This window comes from Musa acuminata, chromosome BXJ2-4 (genome assembly GCF_036884655.1).
Source record: "Musa acuminata AAA Group cultivar baxijiao chromosome BXJ2-4, Cavendish_Baxijiao_AAA, whole genome shotgun sequence".
NCBI lineage: Eukaryota > Viridiplantae > Streptophyta > Magnoliopsida > Zingiberales > Musaceae > Musa > Musa acuminata.
The window spans coordinates 3,836,911-3,852,742 of record NC_088341.1 but is presented as its reverse complement, the minus strand read 5'-3'; the positions used below and the strand labels follow the sequence as shown (position 1 = coordinate 3,852,742).

The window sequence follows — 15,832 nt, the reverse complement described above, 5'->3', positions numbered from 1 at the left end:
TAATATGTTTAGATATATTTAGTAAAATTTTTAAAAAATATACATAGATTACACTTGATCATAAATTCAACACAATAATATCAAATTTCAAAAATCAATAATCCTAAATTTATATAAATTTAGAAAAATAAATAAATATATTAGAATCTCACTTTAGTAGTTGAGAGAAGTTTAGATAGATTTGATGAAAATTTAAAGAATTACATTCGATCATAAATTTAGTCAAAAAGCATCATATTTAAAAAAATTAATGACTCTACATTCATATAAAAATTTAAAAATTATGCCAAACATATTATTATCATCTCATGTTAGTAGTTTAGAGAAGTTTGAATTGATTTGATAAAAATACAACGGGTTACATTTGATCATTGATTCAACTCAAAAAAATTTCTCTAAAAATTTATTCACCCTAAAATCACAAGAAATTAAAAAAATAATATTAAATACTTTAAATTATATATAGCAATTTTAGAAAAATAAATTAATTAATTAATTTGATGAAAAAATTTTGATTACACTCGAGTCACACTCGTTCATAGATTTAATAAAATTCAATCCGATTCGAAACAATCAATATAAATTATTCTGACCAAATCGAATTGACATATATGAAAAATATAAGAGTGTTCTAGCAAAACTCCATAAGGTTTTTTTATTAAGTAAAATGACCCAAATATCAAATGGGTTGGGAAAAATGAGATGCCACAGCCAATCACACGCTCGTTTCTTATGCCGAAGAGACGTCCCTCAGGCAGACGGCGACGCCCCTGGATGTTCCCCTACGCACGCTGCAAGTAATCCTGCTCCACCGCGTGCCGCTCCTCGTCTCCTCGGGCTCCACCTTTGACGGCCCACTAACATCCGCGGGATACGGATGCTAAAACTTGCTCCGCGATCGCAGCCGAACCTCCATCGCACGGTCCCCGTGTAATGATGATCCGCCACGCGTCTTCCCCGAAATATCTTTCACTGTTGACACGTTTCGTTTCGTGGTCGACCGATTCCGGGCCGAATCGGATGCACGGAAGAAGAATCCGAACGGGTGGCCCTTCTCGAAACACGTAATCCGGGCCCCGCGAGGCTCGGGTAGCGGCAACCGAGGGAATTCGTTGACGTGGCTGGCCCGCCAGTAAGATGGGGGGAAACGGAAGATATTTTCTCGCGTGGCAGATTTGGTTGTGGCGGAGGAGCGGATTGCTGCGGCATCGCTTACCGCACGCACTAGAGAATGAGATGAGTGGTAAATAGGTCCTTCGGTTCCTCTTTTCCATCTGGTCCTTCGTTGAAGAAGAGGAAAATGGGGGCGAGAGAGGAGAGGGAAGGGAGAAGGGAAGAAGAGGAGGGGGCTGACAGATTCTTGCCGAAGATGCCGGTGAGAGTGCTGCTCGTGGAAGGAGACGATTCCACCAGGCGGATCATCGCGGCCCTCCTTAGGAAATGTGGCTACAGAGGTTCGTTTCCTCTTTCATATGTAATTGGGATCCCTTTTTTCGCTTCTTCCACTGATCCTTTGATGCTTTGACGTGATCCCCATCATTAGTATGTCTGTTCTTACCAATTTAAGTGAAAAGATGGGGGAGTTTATGTTTATTTATTTATTTATTTATTTATTCTTGTGGTTGAGTCCAAAGTGTTTATTTTTCTCTCAATTGGCCTTTGGAATTTGGAAGTATATTAGGTTCAATTTTTTGCAATTCGTTATGGTCTTAGAAACTTCATTTGGAATGATACTTTTCTGAAATGGGTGGAATTGAGAAACCATTTGCTGACGGAAATGTTTCATTTACTTTTGTGGTGGTTCACTGGTGACGATAATTATATATGCTCAATTTTTTGTTCTTTTTTCAAGCTTAAGTAAAATTGAATTGCTTATAGAGTTGATTTGTTGAACTCAACTGCAGAATTTCCACTTATGTGGTTGTATTGACATTGATCAGATGCAATAAAGACTTCTTAGAGGGGGAAAAGTTGATGTTTGTTCCGATGGGACTCTCTGGGGAATTTTACATATCGAGACTCTGTTTGGATATGATTACTTGATGAATTTGTAGACTCTTGCTTTGCATTAATCCTTGAATTTTGTATTGCAGTTAGAGAGGGTTATTAAAGTAAGTTCAATGAAACCAAAAGTTTCATTGAAGAGGCACTGATATTTGGAAAAATATCAGTTTGAAGTAGAAAGCTGAGTCATATTGGTTCATTTTATCTTCGGTTGCTAGATATCATGTGCTTAGTATATGTGAAAAAATGAGATTAGGTTTTCTAGAGTAATTAGGACCATGCCAATATAGGAGTTCTATCGGATGTGTCACATTAAAGCATATAAATGCCTTGCAAATGTTTATTTTACAGATCCTTACATGACGTGGGTTCTTGGTTCTGCATTGTACATATATTTCAGCTGTATGCTTAATCTTTCAGATTAACTAACTAATGTTTACTGCTTGCTTTAGTATTTTATGATGCAATAAGCCAGTAATCATATTTTTAAGGTCCTTCATTTTGTAGTTCCATTGGTAAAGTGTATTATGCTTTTCATTTTCAAGGTATATTAACATTTGAACGATTCACATTTTCTTAGAATTTCTTTGTTTGGAATTCACCAGTTGCTGCAACGTCAGATGGCTTAAAGGCATGGAACACATTGAAGCAAAAACCCCAGACTATAGACCTTGTTTTGTCTGAAGTTGACTTGCCATCAATCTCTGGGTTTGGCCTTCTCACCATGATGATGGATCACAACACCTTCAAGAGCATTCCTGTCATAAGTATGATGCAATTGATTTTTGACTTCCTACTTCTATTGTTCTTCAGAAGTTTTTCTTAGCAGTAATTTTTTTTGCCACAAATAAACACTTTCCTTTGATTCATCCAGTGATGTCTTCACATGATTCTACCAGCATGGTTTTCAAATGCATGTTGAAAGGTGCAGCTGACTTTCTTACCAAACCACTTCGCAAGAATGAGCTGAGGAATTTATGGCAGCATGTCTGGAGAAGGCAAATTGTAAGATTCATTTACATCCTTAGTTATCATTATCTCCTCTAAATTAACGTGTGGCTTTAGTTTCATATTGGTCCTTATTTGAGCATATATTGATCTTTGCATAATTGCATTGTCTAAAAGGCAAGTGAACAGGATGACATTCATAAGATTCAAGTCAATTGTGATGCAAAGCATAAACTGACAGCTCAGTCTGGTAAAGAAGAACATTCTACCGAGAATTTAGGTATAATACAGGCAAATAAGGAGTGCAAGGAGCAAATGAGTGATGCTCAAGTAAGAAATCTTCATACTTTCTTAACTTTTAATGTCTAGCATATATGATAAGATTTGCATTTGTTCTGGTGAGAACTTAAGCAGTCAGCAGCATCTATATAACTATACTTTTTGGAAAGATTCTTTTGTTATTATGAAATTATTAATCAAAAATTTTTCTACTTATTGCTTAATTATCAAAAATTATATTGGAGATTTCGCAAGTAAATTTTTTTAACCTTGTATTTGTTTTGGTAGCTCAATGACTATTCAAGTTCAAAAGGAGATATTTTTTTATGAAAATCTCAGTTGCCATTTTGTTTCTTCGGATTTTGTTCTGTTTGTAAAGACTAGATTGCTCATATATTTTATAGAATAGTTTCCACTGATAAAATACATGCCATCATCTTAATGTAGTTTTGCATGCTTCTCAGTTCTGACAATGTTTTGACTGTTGATTCGAAAACTGGAGTTTTACATTCACACTGCACAATTTGCCACCTCTTATGCAGAGCTCTTGTACAAGCTCAGATGTGGAAGCTGAGAGTACTCAAATGGAGCTTAATCAGCAAAAGCTTCATGCACCAACAACTCTGGATGATGGAAAGAATATTCAATTTGATAATGCATCATTTGGTAAGAAAATGCAGCTAATGGTGTTATTTTTCCATGTTTCAAATTTCTTTTATGATATCTGGCGCTTTATGAACTGAGATAAACTGATCCTGTTAGAACATGTTTATGCACAGCATCCAATGAAAATATAGATGATACACAAAACGAATGCCTGGACCCCAACAGTATCACCAATGCAACAAATGGCTGGCAATGTCACCGTGACATAACATCTAGGGATCTTGTTGATTTGATCCAGGTGATTGATAATCAACCACAGGGTGTATTTCAATCTGGAGACAGTACTACTGTTCAAAGTGGTTTTTCTGATATAGCAGTTCATGATGTTGGTGTTATGTGCAAGTCTAATCCCAAACCTCATTTGGAGCTCTGTTTGAAAAGATTTGAAGGAATATTCCCTGAGAAACTAGATTGTGATGGATACAATACATGGAACCATTCAAGTTCATCGGCCTTCTCACTGTGAGTGTTTAATAATGCTTATTTCACAACTTAATAATTTTTTGATGTTTGAATTAATAAATCATAACATTAACCAGAAAATTCCTGTGGTCTAATGTGAAAATACTCTCTTGTTCTGATCAGCTTTCTTTTACTTGTTCAGTTTTTTTTTTTCAATATCACTGGCATCAAGATTAGGTTTATGCATTGAGAGTTAATATCATATTCAAGTTGCTCTATTATCACCCTAGGTGCAATGTCTCTAATTGTGCAAACAACCTCTTTCCATTACAGGGGTATGGCTGAATAGATTTGATCCTCCCAGATCCCAGCCATGGAGGATTCATCATTCATAATGGCACCCTTTTAAGGATTAGGCTTTACTTTGAAGCAACAGGCACATGTTTATTTTCAAATAGTGCATTTGTAGGTTATATGAAGTGAAAGTTGTCATTCTTCCCCTGGTAATAAAACTTTTGAAGAATTATGTAGTTTATCTTACCAGGTTTGGTCAAGCTTACATGATTTTTGCATATAAGAAGCTTCATGATGTTAAAAAATTTGACATAGTATCTGATTGGTTGTATATGTTTGGTAGGACTTAGGAGATACTGTTGGGCTTATTAGCGGAACTCTTAAAGATCTGAAGATGAAAAATTAAGTCAAACTTCCAGCATGCACCTCTTTCTTTTACATGAAAAAGAAGTTGAAGTAATTTAATCCCCAGGGATATGTTTAATGAAAGTTTTCAAGAGGGGCTTCAAAGAGCTTCATCCAAGTTATAAGAGCTGGAGAATAGTAGTACAATACTTAAAGGCACAAGGGTTTCTAGAGTTTGTGCCAATAGACCAATAGTGTCCTGGTATGCATATGACTGACTTGAGGGCTATTGTCATCATTTAGTGTAGAAAAACAATTAAAGCTGATGCCATATTACTGCTCAATTTCTATAAAGGAAAGTGGATATTGAAACAAAATATTAGAATGTAGAATTTTTATTATGTGAGACGGATTTTTCTCTCTCATTTGCAGCTGGATTTTATGGTCACTTTCTTTACTGGATATAAACTATATGGAAACAACCTCTTTGCTTTTAGAGCAAGGCTGCAGACATTAATTCTCCTATTTTAGCAAGAACTTTGTTAATCAATTGGCGCTAAATTGAGATTATGGTGTCAGAAATTTCATTGAGAGAGGTTACTTCCTTTATACTAATTCATCATATCCCCTTTTTTCCTCTTTGTGACTGGATCCATTTTTTATTTTTATTTTTATTTTTGTTACTACAACCTTTCTAAGTAGCATGTCTTGTCCAACAGCCCATGTTCTTTTCTGTATCAATAAAGAAGGGAATCAGGTGGACCATTCAAGCCTTTAATTTTACATCTTTGCTAATTAATGAACATTTTCTCCTCTGTTCTGTGAAAGTTGTGGAGGATCTTTCTCTACAAAATACTGGGTATCTTTTCTATAATTAAAGAAAGTTGGAATTCTTGTAGACATTTGCCTTCTTTTTCTATAGTTTTGTCAGAGAATCACTCGAACTATAATTCACTGCAGGTACAATAGCAGGACAGTACTACCTCCGTTGTTGATACAAAAGAATTCAGGATCCAGAAGCAGTGGTCAGAATTGCACTGAACCTCTATTAAACTACAAAGATTCTAGTGAAAATATGGAAGAGACCAAATCCCCAGCTGTGGAACCTCCAGTTCAATGCACCCCACTTCGAGTTATTCCATTGCCTCTTCCAGTTGGAAGCATGCCTCTATGTTCTGGGTATGATACAGCAACACAACACATGATCTATCAGCCATCAGGCCACCATTTTTGGAGTACCAGTTCATCTTCATGGATGGAAGGGATCATACAGACAAACTCATTAAACCAACCGTGCCAAGGGATTCAAAACTCTATGCAAGGTGACCTTCCAGATGGGAATAATTCCAGAAGCTCATCTTATCATTCTGCACAAAATCAAGAACACATGGAACTTGATGAACAGAGGCATGTTTCATCTGTGGCTGGTGAGAGTGTTGGTGGTATTGTCTGTAATGGTGAAGGAAGTCATCTCAACATCAGTGAATGTAGCAGTGTTCCCGATGGAACTACTGGATGCACGTCTACAACAAATACCTTGAGGCCCATGACAGTGAGGCTAACTGATCAGGGGAAATTGACTTGTGAAGGAACGAAGCCAATAAATTGTAGCATGAGCCAAAGAGAAATGGCTTTAAACAAATTTCGACAAAAGAGGAAAGACAGAAGCTTCGAGAAAAAGGTACTCAATTATATTTTAGTGTTTTCAAAAATGTCTCGAAGTTACTTATCAAAATAATGAATGAAAACTTGTTAAGAGAAAAAGGAAGACTTAAATATGGTTTAATTTATTTAGAAAAATCCCATGATAGTCTCTGGCGATATGCTATAGTGAGATTTAGAAGAGACAGATGAAGGTTAATATTACTATGATACTCTAGAGATATGTTATAGTGAGATTTATAAGAGGAAGATTTATGTTGATATTGTAAAGGATATGTATGATAGAGTAATCACTTGTGTTAGAACTCATGTTAGGACTACACTCCATTAGAACTAATGTTAGGACTACAATGTGTATATATTTTGAGTTTTCTATTAGCATATGAGAACATCAAAGATCAGTTTTAAGTTTTTATGATTTTTGCCTTCTAAATTTCACTTACATAGATAAATTTTAAATAAAGACTTAGATTGAGTACATTTTATGTAATTTTAGTAAATATCAAGAGAATAATTTTTTAGGTTATTGTTAAGTTGGGTGAACAAGAAATTATAAAAAATAAAATTAATTATTTAACAAGATGAAAAAATTGATAAGTCAAAGTTGGCTGGTTAAAGTGGAGAGGATCATGGTTAGCACCAGATACTTTTTATATTAAGAGGAAAATGTTATACTCTTGAGATAAGAATGCTGTGTAGAACATAAGAACAGTAAAAAAAATATTTTAATTTATAAACAACTATGTATACATTCAATAGATCAATAAATGATAAAATGAGGGAGGACCTACAGATACTATAGTTCATAGAGGTAAAATAATTAGTTCTATTGATGCGATGAGAGATAGAAGAGATACAAGAAGCTTTTACTAGAAGTTATCAATCTCCTTATTTAACTAAAAATATTATTTTATTCAAGACTCAATAGCGACAAAAGATCCATATAGTGACTCTGAACAGTCAAAACATTCCGGTCTCTGTTCCTATTGTTGTTATAGAACATATGTGATTTTTAGATGGAGACAAAGCAAATTAGATTGCAGTTTTTTGTTCATCTTCATTTGTAGACCATTGACTTCAGTCTATTGATTCTGAGTTTGACAGGTTCGCTATCACAGCAGAAAGTTACTTGCAGAGCAGCGGCCTCGAGTGAAAGGGCAATTTGTTCGTCACGCTAAACTCTACCCTCGACCAACAACACTAGCAGCGGGTGGCCTTCTAAGTCAAAATGTTCCTCGGGATCTGACCAATGTTGCTGCACTAACATGATGTTGTTTCCATAACTCCTCTGTGTAAATTAGATGTCACATCGTATGTGCCTTTTCCCTTGTAAAACTCCTTGATATAACATCAAGGAGGTGGAATAGCTATTGACAAATTTCTTCTTGTGTTTTTCTTAATTTGTATACCTTGACATTGTTGGCATGATGTTTTAGTTGTCCTTCTTTCTCATCTGTTCCTTTGAGATCGTCAATTGTATGAGAGTTTATGCCCTTCTCCTATTTGCTCATCACTTCTATCCGTAGAAGAGGAAGCTATGTGTGGTACATGAATGCAGCTCTTGGCTTGCTTATGCTTGTAATGAATGGATTGCACAACCAGCAAAAGTTAATACATCTTACTCCATTGATTTATTCTCTCAGTGATCAGAGATATATCACAAGTTCAAACATCATATCATCTCTTCGAGAGTAATAGAAGAGATTTCAGCATTAGAAGAAATTTAATTTTATTTGTCTGAGTATCAAAACTTTAAAATGAAGAGCATCTGGTTAAGAAGTAGATGAAACAGAGAGGTCATATAGAAACACAATCAAAGTAGATGAAACAGAGAGGAAACCGAAGAACAAAGAAAGAGATCAGAGAGCATATATCACACCATCCTAAAAGAACAATTAGCTCATTCTTTCCCAGTTTGATTTGACTCAATTCAACTCCAACCACCCTGAGGTGAATTTTAGTCAATTAGAAAAGCAGAAAATATAGCTTAAATAGGAAAATGAGACTCTCAAGTCTCAACCACCAATAAGATGTAAACCAAATTCATTTAGAAGGCAAAGAAATTATGGTTTTTCCTTTGAGGAGAAAATATATGAAGATATAAATTTTTGGTTTAAACCTACATGAATAGAAAACAGAGTTTGGCAGCTACATTTAATAGAACTTCAGATAACAAAAACCATGTCTTTCTGACAATGCAAGAGAACAAGACATGTATTTGCTGTCAGTGAACATCCTTCTCTTTTCCCTACAAGACATGCCACATTTTGGATCACATCTAAAGTTCACCAAAATGGAAAAAAGAGAATGTATAGCAAGAATGGAGTAACACAAACAAGCACTACTACAGGATCATGATTTATTCTCAGTTGACAGTATCTTTGATGATATGTTACTGCAAGATAAGGTCAGGAATGACATTCCCTGAGAACAGTGCTGGGATTGGTTGCCACTTTGCCATCCCTCTGTAAGAAAAATATAACAATAAGATCATAGTTTGAATTTCAAAAGAACCACAGGTTTTGAATGGATACCGGGCTTGTAATGCAGTCGAGTTCTTGTACTCGGCCAAGGAGAGGTGAAGTGAAAATAGAGTAGGTGGCACGGGTGTGACAGGGGGATCAAAGAAAGAAAAACTGAAACCATGGTGAATCAAGAGCATCAAATCATGAAAGAGGACAGAAAAAAAGGAAGAAAAAGGATGGAGGGGAAATCAAAAGAGAGAGAAATATATTGCCGGTGTATTAAACAGCATCAGTGTCTAATAAAAACTGTAGGATTTGTGGGAGCAGTTTTACGCTGGTGATGTGTTAGCATCGCAACAATACATTTCCTATAGAGATTCTTGGACACATATCATTACTCACATAACTCTTCACAATTCAATAACAAATACTTTGTAGCATTTATCTTGCTACAAAAACACATGCATCTGACTTCTTTGTTTGTTTCATCCAATAAGTAAATGCAAGGGCCTGTGGCCAATTCACATCTCTCCTAATTGTACCCACCTACATTGCCAAGATTCTTGGCTTCCAGCAACAAATCATGCATCTAATGCTTCACAGCTAATGCCTCTCACATCTTAATAATTACCTTGCGCATGAAAATTTCAAGATGGGAAGTAGACCGTAGAATAACAAATTGATAAATGTAATGGAGCTCAACGAGATACCTCTAATTTCGAATACTGCTTCGTAAATGCCTAGAACCAATACAAGCATGCTGAATGATCACGCAAAATGGCTCAGAAGTGATTCTAAGAAGAACTCAAAGGAAGACTAAGATTTTGGTCCTGCCTTGTCATGCACCAATCTTCAATGTATTGTTTGCTCTTAGGATAAAAGCAAGTCACTTCTGGATTTCCAAGTATTTCGAGAATGCTTGTAGCCTCACCAAGAAGAAAAGCAGCCTCCCTCACTCGCTTTTCCCTCACTTCAACTGAGCTACAAATGCATTCCATGTAAATGACTCTTGGTATATTGGTGAGGCAAGCACAGAATATGTCAGAAATAATGGTCTGTAACCACAGAAATAACTTGTCATCCGTCCCGAATTTGCCGTCATACTCTTGCAAGATAGTACTGCTCACTCTGTACATAGAATTGGATGCAAAGACGTCTGCAGGCCACTCCAGCGGGCTCCTCCTATCTTCAGTACCATCTCTCATTTTTTGCTCAAAGCTGCTAACACATTCTCTGCTAATTTCTCCTAGCTTTTCGATGATCTTCTTACCACTCTTTTCCTCGGAGACTAACTCGTGGAGATCCTTGTCCAGCCACTTATCATACAGATCTACTCCCAGCCAGAGGTTATCTCCTGCTTTCCTCATGTTATGCAGCCCTTTCGTGTCCAGATGCTCGTCAACGAGCCTGACGTATCTGAGGCCTTCGTTCACTGCACACCGGAGTGACTCGACCAAATCAGGTTTGATGTAAGGAAGAGCGACCGCAACCGTAGTAAGGGTCACCAAAGGCAGCTCCCAACAATTAGGAGGTTCGTCGGTGACCAAGGAGGGAATGCTCCTACTGTCAAATTCACAAACACCTTGAAATCCTTGGGAGAAAGTAGCGTGGTTGCTGATCAACTGAATCAGATGAGCAGGTTGGTTCTTAGTGCCCTTCCGAATCCATCGTTCCGTGTCCTCACGTTCGCTCCTCATCATCAAGTTCACCAAATGCTCCTCCCCTTCCAGATGCAGCACAAAGTTGCTCAGATGTTCCAAACCTGAAGGAGTCCTGCTCGCACCACTGGCAGTGGACAAGGAACTCGGAATGGACACTAAGCCCCATCTCAGCGACCAACATTTGCAGCAGCGACGGATCCAGCTCGTGGGCAACACGGACGCCAACCGCACCACCTTGCAGATCACCACCACCACAATTTGAGCTCTAGTCAGCAAGACCAGGACGACATTCTTGAGCTCGTGTACCATCTTCCTGCTCCGATGGCTGCCGTCGACCAGGAACGTCGAGGAGGCATCTTGCTTCCACTCAATTAGCCTCTGGATCCAGTACCTTTCCACTCTGACCTCATCCCTACAGTTCCATCTCCGCTGGGAGGGCCCTCGGAAGCTGACGGCGTTAAACCATCTCCAAGCCGGGGCTATAGTGCCCACCACCACGGCGACCACCTGAGAGAAGAACACGACCGTGGTTGACCACTGGTAATCCGACGTCCCACTGCAGAAGCTCATGCCATGGGGGTCCTTGATTACGGACCTCATGGAGGCCTCGACGAGGATGAGGCAAGTGAGGAGGCCAAAGGCCCCCGAGGCGGTGCAGGTGGCGGTGCGGCCGAGCACGTACTGCGGGCTGGAAGTGTGCGCCATCAACCAGTAGCGCTTCACAGACTCTCTGAGCGAGTTGATGTCGAAATTGTTGCCGCCGTCGGGGTCGGAGGCCGAACCGAACTTGTCATCGAACTGCTCCTCGAGCAGCTGCTTCGTGGTCGGCACGGCGAGGGCGGAGGAGCAGAGAATTATCACAAGGGCGAGGGCGAGAATGAGGACGGCGAGATGCTCGGGGACGAAGGTGTAGATGACGCCGGTGGCGATCTGGATGGAGACGTTGGCGGCGACAGTGATGACCAGGATGGCAAGCGCGATGAGATCGGCCGCGGCGGAGGCGGCGTCGGGGGCGGAGGCGAGGGAGGGGAGCAGGTTGGCGGTGGCGGTGGCGACGAGGGCAGAGCCACTGAGCTTGGCGAGCTGGTCAGGGAGGGAGGGCATGGGGGAGGAGAGGTCGAGGGGGAGCTTTGTGGCGACGGAGAGGAGGGTGAGGGTGGTGGCGTTGAGGGAGAAGAGGAAAGAGGGGAACCAGAGCTGGCGGCGGCGGAGGGCGGAGATGGCGTCGCTGGCCATGGCCAGGGCGCAAGCGGCGGAGGCCGCGGCCGCGTAGAGTCCGACCCATGGGAGCGGCCCGCTGAAGCCGGACGCGTCCAGGGATTGGGCGCCCCCTTGTGCGCATCCGTGTCGATGCATTTAGAGCAACACGGCTTCTTCTCCGTTCACGTTCTTTGGCTAATCAAAGGTTTATTACATATGCTGCCCTTCCCTCATGGGTCGGTCATGTCGAGTATCTTCCGTGCTTATCTACACGGGGATTAATGAGGTATCTAATTAACAATGAACATAACTAACACAATAATTGGCGTCACAAATAATTATATTTATCATATGTGAATATAATATAATATAATATAATATAATAAAAACACATCCTCGTGATTCGTTAATTTCATTAACCCTTTTACTAAGGTTACAACCTCCTAACATAATTTATATATTTCCACTTCTTTCACCAATTTATGGAATCATCAATTAAGGATAAACATGCAACAAAAAAATTGTCAAGAAATTAATTAAAAACTACTTATTAATGTAATTCAAGATATACATGTACGATTATTTTCTTTGAAAAAGAAACCTATTTATTCATTAAATGAATATGATATTAGTGGACAAATTGAAAGGTACTTACTTCTTCAAAATGGTCAAGCTATGCGTCATCATATTAACATCTTATGCAAAATAATGTGTAGTTGAGCCATCATTTTCAAGATCATCTCCTTTAGATTCTTTGTAAGAGCTTGAGCTTTCATTGATGGACGTTTTGATGCTAAGGTCTTTCCTTTTCTTCGTTTTAAATTACATTTTATTTTTGAGATATTTCTTTTAGAAAAAAATAATTATTTATGATTTTTTTCTAATGACTTACGATGACTTGAACTGACTAAGGGCATAAGTAAAAGAAAATATTCTACTCACATCGTATAATATTTTTTTGGACCAACCTCTTATAAAGTCAATCAATTTATTATTATTAAGATAAATTATTGTTCATCAATAACTCTATTTTTATCTTAATCCCATCAAAGAGATCGAACCATGTATTCCATCAAATTTTGGTCTTTTTGTAAGTCGATTTTTCGAGGAATTCTCAAATCCTCTTTTCGATGCCACGGATAATCACATTATCAATTTCTATCGAGGATAATTGAAGTAACATATAAGTGAAAGAAAATAAGATAAAGGAATCTTGGATTGCTTAACCTTGCTTATAACAAGGAGTCAATTCTTGTCATATTGTAATCAAATGTTGAGGTCAACAAGAAAAGTCATGGAGCAAGTTCTTGTTGAGGGATCTCTTACGTCCCATGGGCCTTGTTGGAAACCCAAGGCTAATAACCAATATATTTGGGTTTCTTTCGGTGTGAGTGACCATTTGAATGAGTCTTCTGTGATTCCCTTGCTCATCGTTCCTCCATCCATTCCCTCCCTAAACATAGACACACCCTCGACACCACCCATCTCCTCCTCCTCTCTCTCTTGCCTCCTACCCTATAAGTACAGCCTTCTACGTATTTCCTCCTCGCCATTCCTCCGAGCTCGGCAACAACTACTCCTCCTGCCTCCACAGCCAGAAGAAACCATGGGCGGCTGTGCGAGTAAACCCAAGACCACCGACGGCCAGGCCCCTGAGGTGCCGCCACCAGTAGTCGTTGCCTCAGCCCCGGCCGACGTTACCTCCACCCCCGCCGAGGCCATTGAGGTACGTATAAGAACAGGCGGTTCTCCTTCACTACTCTTCGTTCCATATATAATCTGTGAGCTGCGTTCAGGCCGTGGTCGAGTCCAACGAGAACGCTGAGGAGAGCACGGAGGAACCATCGAGCGAGGCGAAGCCCGAAGAGGCTACTGCGCCTATTGCAGAAGGAGGCAATCACACGGCCGAGGAGGCGAAGAGCACGGAGGAAGCGGCCACTGGGACTGCATAGAAGCTATACAACTCTTTCTAACGTCTGCATGGCGATGTACTATTCATGTACGTGTCGTCGTGTGGATGCATCAAAGCTTTATGTTCGTCACCTGTCATTTAGTGTGATAAATGCGAAATAAATTGTACGAGGCTATTATTATTTATTTTCTGTCTTATATATCGAGTTCATGGGATTCATGCAGCGTGGTTTGGGCCGCACAATGAAGGCTGCGCTGGGCTGCAGTGACATTAAGTTTTTAACATATAGTATCATTATTTTCATCTGATCATTAAGTTTTTAACATATAATTCACAGATTTGTAATATACAATTTCAGATAAATCTAATGGAGATAAAAAAAAAGAGAGTAAAAACATAAGAATAGATAAAGATAATATGAGATGAGATGAGATTTCGAACCCATCAACCTTTCTTAAGGTTAGATTCTATTTAGCATTAATTTTTATTCCTGGTTTTAACAGTGTCACTTAGATACTGCATGGATGAGAGAGTACAAAAAATAGATCAAAGATATTAACTTAATATGTAGGGTTTCAGCAGACACCATCTGAAATAAAGAGATGATGCTCGATGTTAACATGTGTACTTAGAAATTACTTTGAAGTACCTTCTGCTGTACAGGCATGGGTACATAGGCTTGTTTTTAGGAATCTCCAACAGAGGAAACCATAAAGAAGCCCGATTTGTACATGATGCTATTAACATCTGTGTAGAGTTCTGAGTCAGATTCCTTTTTCCATTCCACAACAAATGTATACTCCTGTTCTTGGATTCAATGTGCCTTCTATTTTCTCCTTCTTCCTGATCTATAGGTCTCTTTGACTCTCCAGTACCACAAGTGTAGATGGAAAGGTCAATGATCATAAAGCTCACAGGATATTGCAGGACGCATAATTGGCCCTCCTCAGTTCTTTCAAATGATTTCTTCCCCACTCTCTCTCTCTCTCTCTCTCTCTCTAGTGCTGTTTGATGTGACCTCACAGATGGAATCTGAGCTCTAGCAGTTGGCATATCCAAGGCTGTCGTCTGGAGTAGTCAAAGCATCCATGTGCTGCTTCAAGGAAAGAAGCTTGTGATGAGGGGCTAGTGACTATGTTCTCCATTATGCTCGAGTGGAGTTAATCCTCAAAGATAGTGCTTTGTCTTGATTTTGCTTCTTGACCATGTCCTGCGGCAGCCAACCTCTCAAAGTACAATGAACTATGCTTTCTCTTCTGGATTCACTGTTCATGTTTCATAGACAGATTGAAAAGCTTGTCTCCACTTAGTCTGCTCTCTCTCTCTCTCGCTCTTCTGTAAGAGGAGCTTTTGTCATGAAATGAGCCCAAAATTATATGGGCCAAAGCCTCTCAAAGGAGATAGTAACATTACCTTTGATGACGTCGTAGGAACCTGATAGAATCCAATCTGACTGCATGCCATATAGATCGAACCAAATCCAATCAAACCATGACAATCGTTTACAAACTTAGCTATAGGTGTCAGCGTGTTTTGCTACTTCCTTCAGGATCGGACGCTATGATTGTAAAGTTGACATAGACATGCATACAGACAGTGATGTGTGCTGCTGCTCAGGTTGTGTGTAGAGCTTTAAAGAGGGTTAGAGTGGCCATGCTTTGGACAGCATCGCAGCAGCACAGATGTGGGGCTCATGGTGAGCAGTGGCTTGGAGTTCAATGCAAACAAGGGAAGGTTCTCCAAGATAAGGGAACCTCCGCTTCCCAATCACCACGGGAAACACCTTTTTGCGTATGCCTAATCAGAAAACACCAACCGAGTGCTGCAGGTTGATCTAAACTGGGTTGTCTCTCTACCTTGTGCCCGCTGCTTCTACAGGAGCACATCTTCTTCTCAGGACCAACAAGGTCCCATCGATGCAAGAGTTGAACCGATTTCCGCATCTTTTCTTTCCTCCTCCACCACACGATTGCTTTGTGGAGTACAGTTGTCGC

At 39.4% G+C, this 15,832-nt stretch overlaps 2 protein-coding genes across 2 annotated transcripts; one reads left to right on the top strand and one right to left on the bottom strand.

Annotated features, from left to right (window-relative positions):
• The first annotated feature begins 1,226 nt into the window (after positions 1-1,226).
• LOC103980639 (two-component response regulator-like PRR95) lies at positions 1,227-8,052 on the top strand. Its single transcript, XM_009397088.3, has 8 exons — positions 1,227-1,454; positions 2,610-2,771; positions 2,879-3,009; positions 3,130-3,282; positions 3,774-3,897; positions 4,011-4,359; positions 5,899-6,619; positions 7,705-8,052. The coding sequence occupies exons 1-8, from the start codon at positions 1,301-1,303 to the stop codon at positions 7,867-7,869; spliced, it is 1,959 nt and encodes a 652-aa protein (XP_009395363.2). The 5' UTR covers positions 1,227-1,300; the 3' UTR covers positions 7,870-8,052.
• Positions 8,053-9,859: 1,807 nt separating this feature from the next.
• LOC135609319 (uncharacterized) lies at positions 9,860-12,082 on the bottom strand. The gene has a single exon (XM_065102430.1). The coding sequence runs from the start codon at positions 12,080-12,082 to the stop codon at positions 9,860-9,862; it is 2,223 nt and encodes a 740-aa protein (XP_064958502.1).
• Positions 12,083-15,832: the final 3,750 nt, after the last annotated feature.